Source organism: Panicum virgatum, chromosome 7N (assembly GCF_016808335.1).
Source record: "Panicum virgatum strain AP13 chromosome 7N, P.virgatum_v5, whole genome shotgun sequence".
In the NCBI taxonomy this organism is placed as follows: Eukaryota; Viridiplantae; Streptophyta; class Magnoliopsida; order Poales; family Poaceae; genus Panicum; species Panicum virgatum.
The window spans coordinates 28,945,441-28,966,650 of NC_053151.1; the positions used below are offsets into that span (position 1 = coordinate 28,945,441).

At 47.5% G+C, this 21,210-nt stretch overlaps 3 protein-coding genes and 1 long non-coding RNA gene across 5 annotated transcripts; 2 read left to right on the forward strand and 2 right to left on the reverse strand.

Annotated features, from left to right (window-relative positions):
- Nucleotides 1–1,692: 1,692 nt before the first annotated feature.
- Nucleotides 1,693–3,459, forward strand: LOC120683580 (U-box domain-containing protein 27-like). The gene has a single exon (XM_039965668.1). It carries the CDS (start codon nt 1,849–1,851, stop codon nt 3,187–3,189), a length of 1,341 nt encoding a protein of 446 aa, XP_039821602.1. The 5' UTR covers nt 1,693–1,848; the 3' UTR covers nt 3,190–3,459.
- Nucleotides 3,460–9,286: 5,827 nt separating this feature from the next.
- On the reverse strand, nt 9,287–9,958 carry LOC120681107. The gene has a single exon (XM_039962644.1). It carries the CDS (start codon nt 9,956–9,958, stop codon nt 9,287–9,289), a length of 672 nt encoding a protein of 223 aa, XP_039818578.1.
- Nucleotides 9,959–10,461: 503 nt separating this feature from the next.
- On the reverse strand, nt 10,462–11,507 carry LOC120681108. The gene is made up of 3 exons (XM_039962646.1): nt 11,268–11,507; nt 11,169–11,229; nt 10,462–11,049 (listed from the first exon to the last, which is right to left on the reverse strand). Exons 1-3 carry the CDS (start codon nt 11,505–11,507, stop codon nt 10,709–10,711), a joined length of 642 nt encoding a protein of 213 aa, XP_039818580.1. The 3' UTR covers nt 10,462–10,708.
- A 6,581-nt stretch (nt 11,508–18,088) lies between these two features.
- LOC120682140 lies at nt 18,089–20,098 on the forward strand. Of its 2 annotated transcripts, XR_005678232.1 has the most exons (3): nt 18,089–18,574; nt 18,681–19,715; nt 19,823–20,098. It is a non-coding gene; the product is annotated as an uncharacterized LOC120682140 (long non-coding RNA). The 2 variants fall into 2 exon arrangements; XR_005678231.1 differs by having other exon boundaries at nt 18,097–19,715.
- The last annotated feature ends 1,112 nt before the right edge of the window (nt 20,099–21,210 follow it).

Consider the following 21,210-nt stretch of genomic DNA (forward strand, 5'->3'; position numbering starts at 1 on the left):
TGGCGCTATTCGTGCTAAAAAGATTCTTACATGCATATAATATTAAATTAAATTTATTTGTAAAATTTTTTCATGAATAAATATAATTTTTCACGACGAATCTAATGACAATAATTAATCGATAATTGTTTACAATAATACTATGTGTGATACTGTCCAAACCAAATATGCCCACCCATAACAAGAAAACCAAGCCATTGCAGATGCCAGCAGAGCTCAAGAACCACACGCAGGCACGCAGCTCCTCCTCCAGACGTGCACCGCCGGCGCCGGCGCCGGCGGCGGCAAAGAGACGGGCGGACGCGACGCAAGCGCAGCCAGCCAGAGAGGCGGGGGTGGAAAAAAAAAAAGGACGCCATGCGACCCACACCACCAGCAGCAGAAAGCCTCGGCCCTCGGCCCGTATCGCGTGGCCGGCGACGTCGACGTCAACCCGTATCGCGGCGGCTTTGACCATTGACCGGCCGGAATAATTCCAGGCGGGAGGAGAGCACCAGCGAACGATTTTTGTTTTGTTTTGTTTTTCTGTTTTTTGTTTTTTTTTGCTTGCCGTGGAGACTGGAGATTGTGGACCAGAAATTAAAGGCAGGGCACCACCACCAAAGCGAGCCGGCCCGGCCGGGGGCGAAAGCGACCACCCACCCCGCGCCCATACGTCACCCTCATTTCTTCCTTTGACTCCTGCCTTTTCCTGCTTTGAACACCGCCTCCTTTCCCTTGTTGCACTCCACAACCTTTTTTCTTTGTTTTTCATTTCTTATAATGTACAACCACATGTTTGCAAATATCCGCCTTGCGGTTTGGGAATTTGCATGTGAGCGTGATGGGGTTCGTGGATGGAAATTTTTCCAGCTAGTTTAGGAGGTTTGTGTAATCAAACACACTACCTAGTGTCCCTTTCAAATCGGTGGATATTATGCGACTAATGCGTAGAATTTGACAAAAAACTATATGAGCCGCGTAAAAAAATACAGCATCACAGGAAAAATTGTACTTCTTGGCATAGATCAATGCATTTCGAGATGGATTTAGTTTCTTGATATACTGGCTGACAAAAGCTTAAGCAATTTTGCAAATGTTTTTCCCCATAGAAAGGATAGCCACTTATCTCACAAATCCTCGTTGTCAATGACTAAATAAAGGGTATAAGGAACCATGGCTTTGTGCTTGTGTGATTAATTCAATATACGAGCATGCTAAAAGTTTGGTGAACAGTATCATTCTGGGAAGTTAGTCCTTTGTAACAGAAGAGTAGGCACAAGGTATTACTACAATTGTGTTTTATTCTAGATATATCACAAATACTATCAATTGTGTGGTTTTGTTTAGTCATGAGATATTCCACCTAGTGATTAAAAACTTCACAAAAATGTATAAAACTTGAGATAGGTTATTGACTACAACGATAAATGGGTGTAACATCTTTTTAAGCAAGGAAATGGCACTAAAATATCGGTATTCTGTTTTGTAAACGTGGGCCTAAAATTCTCTTTAATATAGCCATTTCATTTTGTTTAGGTTGATTCATGTGATATGAGGATATATATCGTGATTCATCTTTGATTCTTTGTTATACTCCTATTCGCTTGAGAAAAAATGTGTGGAGGAAAATATGCAGTCTTTGAGGGGTACACGCGAAGAATTCTCCAGAAAAAAAAATCGTAACGGTCACGTTACACACGGGCACGGTAGACCAGCGCGCCCGACGCGACGACCACAGCACCACCACCACCGCTTTTGCTTCTCCTTCGGCTTCCATATACCCACCATTCCCACCACCTCCGGCCTTTCCCTTTCTGCCGCATTCCCTCTTCCTCCGGCAGCCGTCGCCAGCTCCCCGGCCGTCCCATGGTCCGGAAGGAGACGGCCATGAGGCTGCCCCCGCAGCACCGGGGGCTGGAGGTCAAGATCCCCAGCTTCTTCCGCTGCCCCATCTCGCTCGACGTCATGCGCTCGCCCGTCAGCCTCTGCACCGGCGTCACCTACGACCGCGCCTCCATCCAGCGCTGGCTCGACTCCGGCAACACCACCTGCCCCGCCACCATGCTCCCGCTCCCCTCCACCGACCTCGTCCCCAACCTCACCCTCCGCAGCCTCATCGCCCACTGGGCCGCCTCGGCCGCCACCTGCTGCTCGCCCACCGCCGCCGGAGGGGCCTCCGCGGCTTCCTCGCTGCGGACTGCCTCCCCCGCCAGCCTCGTCCGCCAGGTGGCGGCCTCCGGCGCCGACCCCTCCCCGGCCCTCCGCGAGCTGGCAGCGTACCTCTCCGACGACGACGTCGACGACTTCGAGAAGAACGCGCTTGTGGGCGCCGGCCGCGCCGCCGAGACGGTCGCGTCGGTGCTCCGGAGGAAAGGCGAGGAGGAGGCCAGCGTCGAGGGCGCGGAGGCAGCCACGAGGGTGCTCGCCGCGATCGTGGCCTCGGACGGCATCGACGACGCGAACAAGAAGCGGGTGGCCGCCGGCCTCGCCGCGGACGCGCCGGCGGCGGCCGCGTCGCTGGCGCGCGTGATGCGCGGCGGGAGCGGCCTGGAGGCGAGGGTCGCCGCGGTGAGGCTCGCGGAGTTCCTGCTCGCCAATGCCGCCGAGGAGGCGAGGGCGGCGGCGGCGGCGGCCGAGTCGTCGGACCTGGTGGCCGAGCTGATCCGGCTCATCGGCCCCGTCGACGAGAAGGGCACCCTGGACGGGAAGGCCGTGGAGGCCGGCCTCTCGTGCCTGGCCGCCATCTGCCGGTCGCGGCGCGCGGCGCGCGGCGAGATGGTGCGGCTGGGCGCGGTCCCGGCGGCGGTGCGCGCGCTCCGCGCCACGGCGGACCCCGGCGCGTCCGCGAAGGCGCTCCGGGTGCTCGAGTCCGCGGTGGGCTGCGCCGAGGGCCGCGCCGCGCTGTGCGAGGGCGCGGAGGAGGCCGTCCAGGCGGTGGTGGGCAAGATGATGAAGGCCGGGCGCGACGGCGCGGAGGCCGCGGTGGCCGTGCTCTGGGCGGTGTGCCACCGGTACCGGGACCGGCGGGCGGCGGACGCGGCGGCGGCGGCCGAGGGCGGCCTGACGAGGCTGCTGGTGGTGGTGCAGAGCGGGTGCTCGCCGGCGGCGCGGCAGATGGCGCTGGAGCTGCTCAAGATGTACAGGGTGAACGCCAAGAGCTGCCTCGCCGGGTACGACTCCAAGACCACCCACATCATGCCGTTCTGAGGAAGCGAAGCGGACGGGAACGGCGGCAAGGTGGTCAGCCGATCAACTGAATGTGTTCTTGTTCCTGTGATGATGTTTTTTGCTTTTTCCCCCTTTTCTTTTGATGTAAGTCGATAGATAGAGAAACGAAGAAGAATTGGTTCATGGAGGGGAGGAGGATGAATAATCTGTACATGGGTAGAGAGAGTTTTGACATGATCAGAAACAGGCACAGGGGACAAATTTTAACCAAAGAATTGATTTTTTTAGGCCAAGGCGATTGCAAGTGCATGGTAAAGCTTTCAGCTGTGGAATTGCATTCTGAGAGAAACAATGATCGATCGCCATGGCTGCGGAATGGTAAAGCTGCAGCTCCAAGCAAAAATCATTACACGCTGCTCTGACCAAAATCTCCGAAAGCTAATTTTGACCATTAATTACGAGTGTCAAACTAAGTTAATTTATAAAACCAACTTCAGAACCCTGTGCTAGGAACTTTGAAGAATTTAATGAGATTTTTGACCGTATAATTAGAGGATGATTACTGTAGCACTACTGTAGCCAACCATTCGTCGAAAAAGTTACACCCATCTCTGAAAAAAATTTGTAAATAGATTTTATTCTGGACTTCATGTGGAAGATTTTTTTTCTCGACTTGCGTGTGCAAGCAATAGAACCAAACAAGGCGGAGGACGATGACATCCATCAAAATGAAATTCCATCTGAATCATTGGTCTACACTACAGTCTACAGTTGGTAATTCGTAGTGTTACTAGGTCCTAATGAGAGAGAGAGGAAAGGTGCTTATATCAGGCAACAAGTTGTAAATTTACCTAATCCAGAATGTCGTAACCTGGACTCTAGAACAGATCACGCCTCCTACGCATATCCGTAGCTTGAAAGCAAAAAAATGCGGACAGCATGGCCGGTCGCTAGTCTCCAGGATAAGCCTAAAAATGGAGCATCTCCCTCCACGTTGGCGTTTGACCGGAGCTCACGATCCATCTGACCAGGGCATCACGTCCAGTTCACTCCACCCACACGCCAGGGGCATCGCATCTCGCCATGCCTGGACGGACCGGAGGAACCATCCGGTTGGCAACTGCCGTGTTTAGCTGCAACTAGTAGGAGCTGAATCGCCCAAGAGCTTCCGGACAGCAGCCGTTAGTTGATTAGCACGAGCTACTCGGATTTAGCCATGGCGTTCTGAGGTGGGCGAGGTGGTGGCGAGGCGCCGGTGGAGCACCTCAACGGAAGTGAGCGAGGGCGTACTGGGAGGCAGAACGGCCGGCCGGGGGTTGCGCACCACATGCCTCGACGCGCCCCGATCTCTACCCTTTTCCCGCCGCTAAAACCAGCTCCTTTTCCCCGTTCCGTTCCGACGAACCGGACGAAGTGTAGCCACCTAGCCGGCCGGGCAGAGTTTCCGGCGCTCGTTAGCGGCGCCCAAACTTCTAGGCTGCCCGCTGGAGTCAATCCAGGGGCAGTTGTTTAGGGGATACGCGGCGAGGGAGCGAGAGACGGAACGGGGAACGGGAGAGCGGCCATAAAGAAGAGGCGGTGAACGTTTTTTTTTTCAAAAAAGGAGAGAAGAAGAACAGGTCGGAGCAAGGAGGACGGAACGTGTTAGACCGTCCACAGTGGAGAGAGCAAATGAAGGAGCAAATATACTGTTTGGCACTGTAGACATACTGTAGACAGTAAATATATGAGGGGGTGCGGGAAACGAGGAGGAGGAGCAAATTTGCTCTTGCCGTTGTGGATAGCCTTACGGCTCTTTTTTCGTTTTTCGGTACTCTTTTTGACCACCGTGCCCCTCAAGGCCTGAATGGTCCTCTCACATGTTGGTCATCTATCTCCTCGCGCTCCTTTCTGCCTCTCTGGCAAGTTATCCCTCACCACTATATGTTACAGATGGTCAAATGGGCTCGATCTAGTGGGCTGTATGAGGCATGGTACGAAAAAATACGACACTAACCTGATCCGGCCCACGATCAATAAGATCAGTGCCGACACGACACGATGAGCCGTGTCGTATTTGGATCGGAACCTCGGCATGTAGTGTCGGCTCGGACACGACACCACTAAACGCTTGGTACGATTTGATCATTTAAGACCCCATCGCTCAATCCCTGGCTCCCTGCCATCCATCGCTCAAATCCCCCGCCGCTCCTTCCCTTCTCTTGTGGATGGAGAAGCCAGTGCGCGAGCGGCGGGCGACGGCCAGGGGCACGGCATCGAGGCAGCGAGCAGCGGCTAAGCAAGGTTGGCCGGCAAGCTACAGTGGTGCTGCCGCACGGATGGTGGCGTGGGCCAGCGTGCTCGTGAACTAGTCGGGTCGGCCTGGTACGGTCAAGCCTCCAACGTGCCGTGCCTGGGTCGGGGGCAGACATGCCGGCACATTACAATTAAACTATATATTGTGCCTAGTCGTGCCGTTAGTCATGTTGTGCCGGATAGTGTTTAGGTTCGGATGGTGCCGTGTGGCCTTTGGCCAACTATACTATGCGTTCCGTCCAAGCTAGCGCGTTCTTGCGTGTGATGATCACTCTTAAAACTCTGAATCGGAACAGACGCGTTGCTAGCTAGCTTAGTGGGCCGTGGAGAAAGGATCGGAGACGGTCAGTTGGCATGGCGTGAAAGCTGCAGGGGGGGCAATCGGAGTCGTATCGAGCCCGGCGCGTCGCCATGGCATCCGGCTGGCCGGCCGGATCCACGCGCCCCAGCCCCCAGGGCGCTGGGGGAGACCGACGGCGAGCAGGCACGGATCTTGCGCGATGCCTCTCTGGCCGCGGGAACCCGCACCGCGCGGTCGGTCGGTCGACCTCGGTGGTCAGAGGCTTTCGGCTCGTACTCCTCCGTCCTGTTCCTGTCCTCCAGCGGCTGCTCAGGCACCGTGCCGTCCGGGTGCTGCGTGTGCCTGCGGCCGTACGCTCGACTTGTCTACGGAAAAGCATGCTCGCCAGTTGCCATGATCATGGCCACAGCCACTGCAAAGCGCCCAACAAACCAAGTGGTTACAGCAAAGCATGCTTGCCATGACCACCGCAAAGGGCCAGACAATCAGGTGCTTATCGAGAACCATGGTTACCCTGACCACTGCAAAGAGCTAAGCAGCCTGCGCAACAAGCATGATTGCCAGGACCATGGTCATGGCCACTTCAAAGAAGCCAGTACTTCGCAACATTCTGAAAGCAACACCGCTGCCATGAGCATGAGCATATCTACTGCAAAGAACACAACCACTCAGATTCTGCAGGTGAGCATGCTTGCCATGAGCATGAGCATAGCCATTCACATTCTACAGTTGAGCATGCTTGCCACGACCACGAGCATCAGTGCCATGCTGAGCAGCAAACTGTGCACATTGCATATACATTGCCATGACCATGACCATAACCATGGGGAGATTGAGGATTTAGCTGAAAAGGATTGTCATGCCGAGCTACAGCACCACCACAGCCATTGTTGCCATGAACCTCATGATCAGGACAACAAGATTGCAGCTGAGTCAGTTCAAGAACTATCCTCAATCAGTTCACTACCTGAAAGAGACTCACAAGCAGCATAACCATGGCAGCCACCACATTGAACAACACAAGGAGGAAGACTGTACGAACCATCTGAAAACGCGTTCCACCTCTTGCCGACTGCGTCAGAAGAAACTGCTGCAGCCTTACCAGCAGCAAGGTTTGTGGAAGCAAGGGGAAAGACACATCCTCTCAAGCTTGTGCGCCTGGGAGACCAGCTCGTGCTGCAGGAACTATGTGAGGTGCCCCAGGATGAGCGCAGCTACTGCAGCCACATCATGCTGAAACTACACGAGATCGTGGTAGAGGGTTGAACAAAGTCCCATATGAACAGCTAAGTAAGTAGGTAACTCATTGGCGTAAGTAGTAGGTTGCAGGTGCGGAGTGCTGGATCCAGTTATATGCATGTCTTGGTTTGCTGAAGAACATGATATGGGATTTTGATTCGGCATCTGCCTAGTTGTGTTCCTTGCTCCTCTGTTTGCATCTCCTGTAATCGATTGTTCAAGGAGTTGCAACTGAGGCTGGTGTTTGATTTGATGAGGTGCAGTGGGAACTGCTAGTTTGGTTTGGTATATACCTGCTTTTTGGATCATAAAAGTTTTGTGGTTCTGTAATGGAGCCCAAGGCTTTTATGGATTCTTGAGGGTTTAAATTCTGTATTCTCATTTCTCAAGAGTTAAAGCTGCTGCAGGCATCACAATACAGGGCGAGCTGCCCCAAAGTCAGAACCCTGAACTGGCTCCTGCCACGAACCCACTTGCTTTATACAGAAAATGGAAGTACAGGAAGGCGAATTTAGGTTCTGGATGCTTCTAGAAGGTTCTAGATACAACCGGGTAACAGATTGGAGGAGGAAGAAGGGTAGGGATGGGAATCTAGCCTAAGCTAGCCTCGAGCAGGTGCTCGCCTCGAGCGTGAGCTCGCCGCCGCTGGTTGCCCGGTTCTGCTTCTGGTCAATCGACAACCCTCTTGTTGCTTCTCCATTCTGTATTTGTATACACTGCACCCCTCATAGACTTCCATGGGCCGATACAGAATTAGTAGTCCAGCCCATTCATCCTTCGCTTGGCCCAGTCTGCAAGATACCGTGACATTCTTCCCTCCTTGAATCAACAAACTCTGAACCACCTGGATCCCATGGAACTTGCATGACTATGATGCAGAATGTCAACCGATCACAACATATGACAATGTCCAGTAGCTTCGGATAGCCCATGTATAGATCAAGTTCAAATACTTGCATCCTGACACCTTCTCGCTTAAGCATTTGTTGATTGGCTTCATCCAGCAAGCAAGTGCACTTTTGTTCAATGTTCAGATAGCTAGCATGAACCCAACTTCCCCAATAATCCAAATTCCATATCCAAGTTGCACCATTAACTTCACTAGCAACCATTCCCGGGACATCATCTGACTGAGTGGAATTTCCAGGAATTAACTCTATTATGATATCATGCATAAGAACTGAATAGTGAATATTTCTTCTCAATATCCCTTCACTTACTCCGGCTCTTATGAGACCATCCAATAAATGAACTGAGAAAGAGCTACTGACGGTGTAGCCTTGCGAAGATGCCACTGAAGCTTCATTACATAGCAACCCAGGAGGCTTTGGGGTTATGCATCCTAGTCCATTACTAAAGTTGCAAGTACAGTGCAGATTATACACTTCATCAATCTGCCTCACTTTTAGGTCTCCCAAGCAATCAAGAGACCCAGATCTATCAAGAAAAAATTGATCACCACCTGGATCCCAAGGGATCACTTGATAATTGATGATGCTAGTCAAGAGTCCATCACATAACTGCTGCTGCAACCATACCAGAAATTTCAGACACTGAAGCACATCTCTCTGGACTGGAATCTGAACCTTTTCCATACTGACAAGTAGCTGCTCAAGGTAAAACAGATGATGCAGAAAACATGCACTCATTCTGCAGTACTTCAGACAACTAGCCAATATCACAGTTGATGGCCTTCCTTTCTTTGACGTCTGATACCCCAGCACTAGCATACTCGATGGCCAAACAGGTAGATAGCTAACACATAACATGCTGCCATGATTCCAATGCTGATCAATTTCTGCAGTACCAATCAGCATCCTGTCCATTGTCCATTCCATTACGACCACATATAAGTAAGCACATATATCACCGTGCAGCAGGCTCTGGCCAATGAGTGACCTGAATTTAAACCCCTTTCCCATGTTGAGTCTGTAAATTAGTGGCAGATAAGAGGCTCTTCTCAACATTGAGACTAGAGGAGAGCTGAAAGATGGCCACGGCATCGGACGTTGCCCTATACTATTTTCAGGAATGAGAGCAAATGCTGATGGTGGCCATGGTTGATGCATCTCTAAGCATTCACTCATATGAACATGCTTAGTAGTCAGATCAGGAGCCTTATAGTTGCCCTCATCCAGTGAGCAAGCATAAGGATTATGGGGCATCATCTCTAACAGGTTCTGTGAATTCCAGACACCAGTACTAAGAAACTTGGTGCAGAATTGTATCAGGTCCAAGGGTGCTTGGTGGGGAACAGCATACCGGATCTGCTCGACACAGTTGCCTATGATGTTGAAGTTGTCAAACAGGCAGGCGGCTGTATCTTGCATTGGGTTGGTGTCGGCTATGCTCGTAGGCTTTGGAACATGTGTAGTGATTGACATAGCCATTGACTGAGCTGAGGAAGTGGAGGGTGGTACCGTTGCAGTGGACGCCAACACTGGAAGGCCTGGCGGAGGTGATGAAGGCATGGGCGGTGCGGCGGACGTGGACACAGACGCCGGAACATGCGCATTCTGGTAGAGAGTAGAGACCCGTCATCGAACACCTTGTAGGCGCCATCTCCAGGAGCTTGGTGGCCATTCCAGGAACAACGTGGGCAGTATCCCATGGTGGAGAGGAGGTCGGTGAAGCCATTGCTGATGCTAAGGACGTGGCCGCCGCACTGCAGGTGGCCTGACTGGGATCCGCCATCGAACACCTGGTGGGCGCCTCGGGTAGCAGCTCAGTGGTCGCGACGGAAACGACTAGGGCGGCATCCCGTAGTGGAGAAGAGGTCGGGGAAGGGATGGGCGGCACTGCTGAGGGCTTCGGTGCCTCAGCACGGCTGCACAACTCAACGTTCATCTTATCGATCTTCTGATTTACACCATCCGCCTTCCGATTTGTGTCATCCATCTTCTTCCCTAATTCCTCAAGCTTCGCCAGGATCGCAGCAAACATCTCCTCTTCCATCATCTCCTCCGTCGTCATGTCCACTCGTATTCCGGAAAGGTTGTGGTGGTGGTTCCCGGATCGACAAGCTCTGATTACCAAATGTCACGAACCCACTTGCTTTATACAGAAAATGGAAGTACAGGAAGGCGAATTTAGGCTCTGGATGCTTCTAGAAGGTTCTAGATACAACCGGGTAACAGATTGGAGGAGGAAGAAGGGTAGGGATGGGAATCTAGCCTAAGCTAGCCTCGAGCAGGTGCTCGCCTCGAGCGTGAGCTCGCCGCCGCCGGTTGCCCGGTTCTGCTTCTGGTCAATCGACAACCCTCTTGTTGCTTCTCCATTCTGTATTTGTATACACTGCACCCCTCATAGACTTCCATGGGCCGATACAGAATTAGTAGTCCAGCTCACTCATCCTTCGCTTGGCCCAGTCTGCAAGATACCGTGGCAGCTCCACAACACAGAATGCTATCTGTGGAGACCAAAGTTCAGATCGAAGAAACATGTGTGCGCCTTGATCCGTTTGAGGTCCTCTGTAGACTCAAAAGGCTAAATAATATGCAGATGGGATGCACATGGAATATATCATAACCACTTGGCTAAAAAGATGTCGCTGAAGCATAGTTTAGTAGACATGGCACACAGCATATTTTATTACAGTTTGAGGATCTAAGTTGCATACGAAATATATATATATATAACCCCTTAGCTAAAAAGATGGTGCAGACAGAACCATAGTTTAGTAAACATGGAATATCACAGCATCATTTGTGTTAAGTTTGACGATCACGGGGATTGATTTGGAAATTCAATGAAAATGCCTAGGCTCTGAAGATACCTCTTAGGATCACTGTAACCTCTTAGGTTCTCAACTTCAATCATCTCTTGTGCATTTATCCCATCAGCGTATTTGCCTAAATATTTTTCCTCTTCTCTATAACGACAACCCTTGTTCCAGGAATATACAGCCTCTGCAAAGTACTTGAACCTGTTGAACCGGCGAGCCATCTCACCATGGTCACGCTCCTTGTTGTAAGCCTTGCACCAGAGCTCATACAAGGCCGGCCACATGGCTTCGTCAGATTCGACATCCTTCTCCGTCACATCCTTACCAGGCACAGGGTCATCTATCACAATGCAGCAACAAGGTTAGTAGTTTTAAGAGCAGGGAATTGATTGTTGCTTGCAAACTGCCCAAAGGAGGAATTTATAAGATGGATCCCCAGACCCCCTGGCCCCTGCCTACCTTCCCTGCACTGCACTACGAGGAGCGAGGTCTGCGAGGAAGGGGCGTCCAGGCCCGCCACCTCTTCAGAACATGAGAGCGAGCGAGGGATTGGCTTACATGCTGGAAGGAGCTTGGCGGCGGTCGTTCCTCCTTCTCCTCGGGATCAGTGTACGTAAGAGCTTCGCGGACGGCAATGGATGCGCGGGAAGCAGCGGCGGCCGCCGAGCGTGCAGAACGAGATGCGGCCGCCGGGCGGCGGGCGACACGAACACGAGATGCGGCGGCGGCCGCTGCGCGGGCGGCGTCTCGCGCAGCCGATGCATCGTGGGCGGCCTGGATCGAGAACAAGGTTGCCATAACCAACGAGGTGGTTCGTCGGCGAATAGGATTCACGACGGGACTTGTTTAGATCCAAAATCCATTATTTCAAAAGATTTTTAAATCGTCTGCATGATGTATTAAATATTATCGAAAAAATCGCATTACACAAATAGACTGTAAATCGCGAGACGAATCTAATTAAGCCGTGATTAAAAACTAAATTACTACAGTAAAACTACAGTAAACATATACTAATGACGGATTACTTAGGATCATTAGATTCGTCTCGTAATTCACAGACGAGTTATGTAATTAGTTTTGTGATTAGTTTATGGTTAATACTTCAAATATAAAAAAATCCCTTTCAAAATTTCAAAATGGAGGAACCAACACACCCTATGTATAGTAAGATGATGTGTGTTGGCCGGCTGACTATTGACGACCGGCATCAGCCCATAAACTACAACGGCCGGCCGGCCGTTTGCTCGCACGTGTTTGACGAGATTTTGTGCAAATCTTTACACTACAAAGGCTCGCGGTTTTGCCGCGTGACCCATATCCCATACCGTAGTATCGTAGTTAACGCGGACAGCGAACTTCAGTTCATGCCTGTAGTAGTTGTCGTGTACATACAAATGTACAATTTTTAGTCAAGATAAATTTATCATTTCGTTATTTTCCACATAGGTGTCATGGTCTGCACTCTGCAGCCTGCTATCGCACTTGGTATATATTTTAGGCAATTATTACTCTGACGCTATTATTTAAGTAGTATATTACTGTGGGTACCGAAATGAAGGTATGGCATTTGTTGCTGTATTATTATTGTGAAAGAAGAGGTAAAATAATTTATTAGGGAGGGCGGAGTATAATTAGTTGGATACTTAATGTATTTACAAAATTATGAGGTAACTAATAGACATGATGTTTTTTAAGAAAGTAGTGTTTATATTAAAATATGTCGTGTTATTGTGGAGATCACGTGAGAAGCCACAGAAGAACGGTACTTTTAGCTGAACAAAACATTATGTTTAATGAATTACAAAAATACTTTAAATTTACAATTTTGTTGTCTAGCAAAGTTTTTAGGTTTTGCAATTTTGAATATTTTTTGTATTTGAAATTTATTTTAGAAGTGCTTCAAATTTGAAATTTAGTATATATTAGAGATGTAGAGTTTAAAATTCTAAATAACTTTGGTGTTTATCATTTTTTATTTAAAGACATTTTAGTGTCCTCAAATTATAGATACAATGGATCGTATATAAGCATTTGTGCAAATGAAATGCGAAAGCGTTTGAATTTTAAAATTTTCTCTATAATAAAATTGTATTTTTCAAATTTTAGATCAAGTTTTATGTTGAACAAATTTTGATTTTAACGCATTTTGGTGCTCAAATGGTAGTATATTGTTGCCTGCTTAGAAGTAATAAATGGAACAGATTGTGGTTTGATTTAATTGAAATGGGAGGGATTTTTTAAAACGATTGCTAAGAGAGGATCAGAAAGTTGGATTGATTCAACAAAAACTTAGGATTTTATTTGCAAATTTCCTTAATCCGGGAATGTTGGACTGCAGATTTTTTTGAGTAAAATTAAAGGTTTTTCTGTACAATATCTAAGAAAGGAAGTCAGACTGTAGGTTGATTTCGTGAAAGATCGATGGTATTTTTGCAAAATGGGTAGGAGTCGCACGAGACCGTCCGCTAGATCTGATGGCGGAGAATAGCTTACGATGTGGCCACGCTAGCTAGGTCTCTTTTGGTGTGTGAATGGTATATAGAGATATGTATCAGACTATCAGTATTCTACGTAGGGACGGAGTCCGGAGGGGATGCACTCCGTGTACTCGTGAGAGCCGTATTCGAAATACGTACACATGCTGTACATCCGAGATAGATGCTTAACAGCACCAGGCCTTGGCCCACCGATCTGCCTGCTGCCGTACGTCGTAGCTGTTCCGGATAATAAGCAGGGAACAAGAGTTCTCGTTGTTAGTTGGTTGCAAACAGAGTACGCACCTGGTGCAGCTCCCGACCTCGCGTGCGTACGAATTACGAACTCTGCTAGCCGGCCCACATCATCAGGCAGCTAAAGATCGAGTACTCCGGATAGACATCGATCATCTTGAGTAGCGGCAAATAAACAACGCTGTTACTTATGTCCGCGCGTCAGATGGAAAATTTTCCTCGGACGCTCCGTCACAACATCGATCATATATGTTTGAGTTATAGATTCAGAAGTTTAATTTCAAACTATATCAGACTCTTCAGTTGCTCAAGCATATATGATCTAATGAACGTGAAATTTTTACTACAGCTCAATCATATAATTACAGCTCAATCATATAATAATTATCCATCATAAAAAAATTCACCATAATTAGACCACGAAAAATGTTGATATGAATTAATTATAAAAATATATATCTAAAAGTAAAAACAGTAATCTTTACTAAATTATATCATATCATATCATACGATCACATCTACTCATGTGGAGTCCAATAAAACTAAAATTTCTATTTTATGATTTTTTGTAATTTACTATAATTTTTTAAAACTTCATCAAAAATAAACATAAAAGAAAAATAGAAACCAATAAGGGAACCCAGCCAATGAGGTTATTTGTTCGGTATCACAAGTCTAAGGACCTAAATTACTAGTTTTTAAGTGCAGTGTGGAAACGTAAACTTAGCCCATAATTTAGGGAGGTAAATAGGACTTATCCTTTTAATAAAGGAAAAAGTCTATTTTACTTCCCCTAACTTTCAGAAGAATTTGATTTTTCTCATCCAACTACAAAATCATATATATGGCCTCCTCCAACTCATCAAAATCGGGAAACTTTCCTCCCTGAGTAGTTTGAGGCTAAGGTGGCAACAGTTTTGATATTTTTTTAAAAAAATTTAATATGCGCAACTTTAGAAGTAACCAAGTATCACCTAGAGAGCTTAAAAATCATGATACTTCGTAAAACGCTAGAACATAGGGCATGGATAACAGTTCAATAAGATGTGCAAGATTTTGTTGAATGAAGCTTGAATTGTTGAATTTCAAAAGGATGCAAAATCAAAATTTGAAAGCACATTATGTTACTTATGAGAATATGGAATATTTTATTTTAAACTCAAAGAAAATTAAAGATTGCCTACGTATTCATTTTAGATGCATTTGATTCTTTTTAGCTATCTCTCATTGAAAATCATCATTTCCATATTGTCTCATGTCACACAATGTGGTCCGGAATTTTTGTAGGGTATTGCTATAAAAATTTGTAGGGCAACGTATTAAACCAAAAATGTAAAAAAGTTATTTGAATATAAGTCTGTGGTACATAATTCATTGCCATTATTTTAGAGGTGTTAATTGGTGATTCTTAGGTGCATCTCCAATTCCTTTTAGTTTAAAGTTCTGTATTATTTTTTTTTAAAATGAGATCTAATTTTAGATAAATAGTACAAAAATTTGAACTAAAGAGGGTTGGGGGTGCACCTAAGGGTCACTAATTGACATCCTTAGATTATTTGAAGTCTTACTTAAACTTCACATTTGTGAAGCAACTTAAATACATTATATATAACATGTGTCAAACAAAGGTGCCACATCATACAAGGTTCAAAAGAGCACACAAATATAATGTTATCAAAATTTTAACCATCATTTATGTATCATAAAAATTCATCAAAAAATTGATTTTGCCTTCTTTTGAATTCCAACAATTCAAATTTCATTCAATAAAATATTGCACATCCTATTGTATTGTGATCCATGCTATATGGACTAGCATTCTATAGAGCTCTCTAGATGATATTTTCTTACTTTAAAGTTGCACATTTATTTTCTTACTTCTAAAGTTGCACCTATGAAAAATACAAAAATAATTGTGAAAATCGCTGCCACGTCAACCTCATACCATTCAGGAGGGAAGTTGTCTGGTTTTGATAACTTCGAGGAAGCGAGATATCTGATTTTATAGTTGGAGGAGAAAAATCAGATTTTGTGAAAGTTGGAGGTAAAGTGGACCTTTTCCTTTAATAAAACTCCTCCAGCCCGTGCCACGTTCATCTTTACGAGGACCTTGGGCTTGAAGATGTGGTGCTAAAAGCCCACGAGAGAACATTGTCTGCCACACGGCACCACACCAAACGTGTACGCGTATTTCATCATGGACCACAATTCCAATCAGATGGGCCTATTCCTACGTGTCCCTCTGGGCTGCTAGCTGGAGCACCCCTTCAGGTCGGCCTCCTGCATCATTCACACATAGCTACAGCTTGATCCGACACTTCTTTCCCCTTCGCACAGTACCTAGAGGCGACTCCAAGGCAGATTTCTGATCCGCCGCCGATTTGACCGGCACATCGCTTCTGAAGCCCTCACCGGCGTCGGAGGTGGTGGGGATCCGGTCCATCGGCGGCTGGTCGCGTAGATACTCTACTTAGTTTAGGTAAGTTCGGCTTATCCATGTCGGTGGTGTGGCGTGGATCTTACCTCCTCTGCTGTTTCGTCTTCGGTGAGCAATGCCATGGATGTGGTGAGGTTGGCGTGCCTTCCTCGTTCGTTGATGGCGGCTTCCCCGTCTCTTCGGATGACGACTGCAAGAGGTCAGTGAATAAGCTAGGGTTCTCCCCCGCTGACGGTGTCGATGGCGGCGTGAAGATTTTGTCCCTCCTTCTCCTTTCTGTTGGTTTGGTGTTGGGTAGTGTCGCGAGGTGCTCTGCTTACTCAGACCTATCTAGCATCGCCGACGGTGACGTTGTGAGGTTTCTTCTTCTCCTGCTTTTGTGTGAAAGGGCAGGAGATCTTGTCTTACCAATCCATGGAGCCGGATTGGTTGCTTGTCCCACCTCCTCTGATGGTTTACTTCCCCTTCGGGGTTCCTGTTGTCCGGCGTGCCGGGGTCGTTGTCTGAGGCGCTAGACACCCTAGATCCGACGATGTGATGGCTGCCAGCCATCTCTCCTGGCCTGTGCGTTCATCATCTTCAAGGTGCATTGGTCAAAATCCTTTTCCTTCGTCGGTGTGGTGATCGGTCTCATGGATGGCTTCGATCGTCGGCGACGAGGAAGACCGAGGTTTCTTGCAAAGATCTTGATGTAATTTTCATTTCTTTTAAGGTTATTTTTGTAAGATGGGTTATAAACTATCAGTTTCATTATGAATGATAATCCCGGTTCCTCTAAAAAAAGCTACAGCTTGATCCAACACCATCGCTCTGCATTTGTCCTTTTGTTTTTTTTCCTTCCCAAACCTCTCCTAGACCAAGATGCTTGATGCAGGGACGTCGTTCAGCAATCTGGAGCAGTGCTTATTGGTACCGGTACTGGTTTGCTCGTCAGAAAAAAATTATGTAGAGAAACAGCAGCATAATACTAAGGTACTGTTTAGTTCCCACCCCGTAAACAAAAAACACAAAAACGTAAATTTTTGCTAATGAATCTTGCTAATTTGAACTACTAAATGAAGTCTATTTACAAAACTTTTTTTATAGATGGGCTGTAAATCGCGAGACGAATCTAATGAGACTACTTAATCCATGATTTGCAACAGTGATGCTACAGTAATCATCCGTTAATTTTTGATTAATCATAGATTAATTAGCATCATTAGATTCGTCTCGCGATTTACAACACATCTATGCAAAAAATTTTGTAAATAAATTTCGTTTAGTATTTCAAATTAGTAAGATTTCGTCGCAAAAAAATTTTGCGTTTATATGCCAGTGAACTAAACAGGGCCTAATTCATTGTTACAGACAACCCTAGGCAGCCTACCTTATGCTCAGCGGCATGGCGATATTCGGTTCCAAATCACTGTATCCCCGGCCCGTGGCGTTGCCGCGTTGCGTACTGTGCAGACTAAGCTTTTAAGAAAAAACTGAGCAGACTAGAGTACTTCAACTTGTCAATCCAATTTGGGACTTGTCTATATTCGTCAATACAAAGTTGTCGGACAGCTTAGGTCGCCGGTGTCAGATCTACTCCCTCTGTCCTTTTTTAACTATTATTATTGGCGTACGTGCCACAAATTCGACTCGATTTGTAAAAAAATACACACCATTTATATATTTAAATAAATTTGTTAAAAAAACTAGATTAAAAAATCTATTTAGTGGTATTAATTATGTATCATAAATATTAATATTTTTTATATAAAATTAATCAAAATTATTTCTCGGGAAGCGAAAGTGACAGTTATTTAGGGACAGAGAGAGTAGTAGATATGTGTAGAGGAGAATGGGGATAGGTTAGCACAGAAATTTGAGGAGGGGAACTGGAAGAATACGAGAGGAGCCGTGGGTTGTTTCTTTGCTCTCCAATACAGGAGCACTATGCCAAAATACAATAAAGAAGACACTATATTAGGTGACACTGAAATTAACCGCGTCAAAAAAAACTTTTAGTGACTTGTCCGAACTAGCCGCGTCATCTAAATAGCAGCTACTGCAAGTATCTCAAAGCGCGTCACCTGTATCAGATAATCGGAGACACCTTCATCCGTTATCTGCAGTATAGATGGAGACGCGCTCTTAAAAACACGTCACGTATTTGGTATTGATCGGACCCGAAATTTTTATCCAAGCTAGTTGAATCGTCGTGCATCCGTCCCCCTTCCCCACCCGGCCACCCCGCCCCCTTCCCTCTCCGTCTCATCTCTCTCCCATCTCTCTCTCGCTCCTCCTCTCCCAGATCCGGCGCTGCGCCTCTGGCGGGCCGTCGCCGCCGCCTCCACCACGGCGACCCTCCTCCGTCCGTCCGGCTCCCTCGCCTGTCACCTCCCCCTCGCGCCCCACTCCGCCTCCCCGGTGTCGGCGCTCCTGGGCGTCGTGGTGTCTCCTCCCTGACGGAGCGCCTCCCACCTGTGAGTGCCTCCCACTCTCCTTCCCCTTCCCCTTATCCTTGGAGCTCCTGCCCAGCAGTGCCGCCGCCATTGGAGCTCGTCCTCTCCGTCCTCGCCTCCATCTCCTCTCCGTCCTCGCCTCCATCTCCCTGCCGCCCGCCGGATCCCCACCAACCCGAGCTACTCCCTGGTCCCGTGGTCTGCTGCGCCTTGGAGGACGATCCTCCCCTGCTCCCCGCGCTGGACGTCGACGATCCCGTGGTCTGTCTCCCTATTCAAATCCTCCCTCGTTCCTCAATTTGCAACCTGTCTGTTTTTTGGATCTAGATTTTGTGGGGATTAATGGCATCCTTTAAGTATATTTCAGAGACGCACAAGTGTAGCATCTGCAGGTGGCTTGAGGAACTGTATCAGGATTGCGGCAATCTTCTACTCCTGCATCTATTTTTTTTTTTTTGCCCTTGGTTCAGAAAGGTACATGGGGAATTACTTCTGTTCTACATTTTATTTCTTCAGGGGTTCGATGCAGTGCTCGATTCAGAGTCATCCATTGCGGGGCCCTATCCAGTTACTATTTAATCCTGTGATTTTGTTTTTACTCTGTTGGTTGGGTGCAAATTAGACATCTGTATATCTGTTGGTTCGTTGTTTTAAATATGACTGACTCTGTTACTTTGTATCTGAATTGTATCAAACTATAATATGTTGTCCCAACATGCATAATATTTTGTGCCACATCTGGATTGATCCTTGTTTGTCCATATCAATAGCTGAATAGTATTTTACTGTGGCTAGTTGCATGTACAGATTACTTACATGAATGCAATATTGCTAATTTGTTGTGCCTATTTACTCCTTGTACAATGTGTTGAATTCATGTGCAATTGCTTGTTCGTGACTTACAAGTGGAGAAGTGCCTTTGAGCCTATCATTCAGTTAAGTTTCCAATTCATTCCAGGGCATTATAATTATTATACATTTATTCAATAATTCAATCAGTTTGAGTACTAGTGTTTCTGAAGTAGTTCAATTTTTTGCATCATCTAGTCTGTAAGTGGCATGGTGCATGTAACTTCGTCAGTAAGAGCCAAGTTGGTCGCTATCTGATTGATTAATGAATGATATGTCATATATAATACAGCACACGATTTGATTAATTGTGGCACTTATTAGTATACTACATCATTATGATGAGCTTTCTAATAGTCTGATTTGGTGGTACAAGTAAATACATAGTGTAGGTCTGAAGAATAACTACTACTATTAGTACAAGGGAAATTATTGTTCTGTTATTAGATTACATGTTAGCCATGAACTTACAGGAGCTTGATTGTTCTGGATGACCTTGGAAAGGCAACATCTTCCTCTGATGGAGATTTTCTCATGTTACCTTGAGGTTAAGGTAAGGTTATCCATAGCATTATCACAAGCATTCTCATATATACCATACCATTGCTTGAACTTTCTTGTGTGTTTCTGACCAAAAACTTTTTCTGGTGTCACATGCAGGTGTTAGAAACTGCTTATTCTGGTGTGATTCTAAGAAGCAATGTAGCAACAGAACTATGAAGGAATGAGCAGCAGAAGGGAGAAATGATGTCGCTGCCATAATAGCATTTTTGCTCGTAATGTATCTCAACTTGATTGTTGGTCATGTACTAATCTAAACGTAGTGTTTATGCCACTTTAGATAATGTATATTACTGTGTTTATGCCACTATTGATGTAAACCTATGTGCTGCTGTGTGTATGAAGAAAAAAAATATACTATTGATATTTTTTTTTCAATTCATCATTGGTGACGTGTTTTGCCAAAATGTGTCACCAACGATCCCTCATTGGTGATGTGTTTTGGCAAACTGTGTCACCAGTAACCCCTCATTGGTGACATGTTTTGCCGAAATGCGTCACCAATGAGGGGTTATTGGTGACGCATTTTGATAAAACCACGTCACCAATGAGGTGTCATTGGTGACGCGGAAAAACGCGTCACCAATTATGGTCACATCGGTGATGAAAATTTAGTGACGCTAAATTTTTTTGGTCTCCGATGAGAGTTTTTCCGCGTCTCCAATGAGGGGTTCTGGCATAGTGGAGATGGCTTTATAAAAAAAAAGGAGATCGCGCTGGGTATATATAAGAACAAGTCTCCACCGACTCGAGTTCTGGGTCGAAACATACGATACGAGCCGAAGGTAAAACTAGTCCATCATGGGTGCCGGCTTCAGATCATTCCCGCGCTCCCCTTCTGGCTTGGTGTTGAGCCAGCCGGCTCACGTTGTAACTCGAGATTATGTATGGGACGACTGTGGAGGCAGGCTTCAACTGCATTTCTAAACGGTAAGTATAGATGTCCATTTGGGCCGCCCGGCCTGGCCTGAGCCCGGGCCAGCCCTGGCCCACTTTTCACTGGGCCGTGCCTGGCCCGGCCCTATGTCTCACCATGCTAGGCCGGGCTAGCCCACAGGCTGCACCGACGGTCCAGGCACGAGCCCATTTCTGTGCCGGGCCGGCCCGAATAGCACGAAGGTTCTGTCGTGCCCGTGCCGTCCGCCGCCCGTGCACTTGATGGACGCCGCGCCGCCGGCCTTCGTCGCGCCGCTAGCGCCTCCCGACGCCGTGCCCGCTGGGTGCTGGCCCCGTCTGCTGTGCTGCCCCCGCTGGCCTCCATCATGCCGTTGCGCAGACCGCCGGCCGTGCTTGGCCAAGCCGCACCCGCTGCCCCCTCTACCGATGTCGCGCCCGTCGGCCGCCACTGCGCCGGCTGTGCCGCAGCCGCTGCTAGCCTCCGTGCCTCCTGCTGGCCGCCCCCGCGCCTGCTCCGCCGCGCTTGCTGTGCCGCCGACTGCTGGGAGTGGGAGCCTGGGAGGTGAGCGAGGCAACAGCCGACGGGGAGC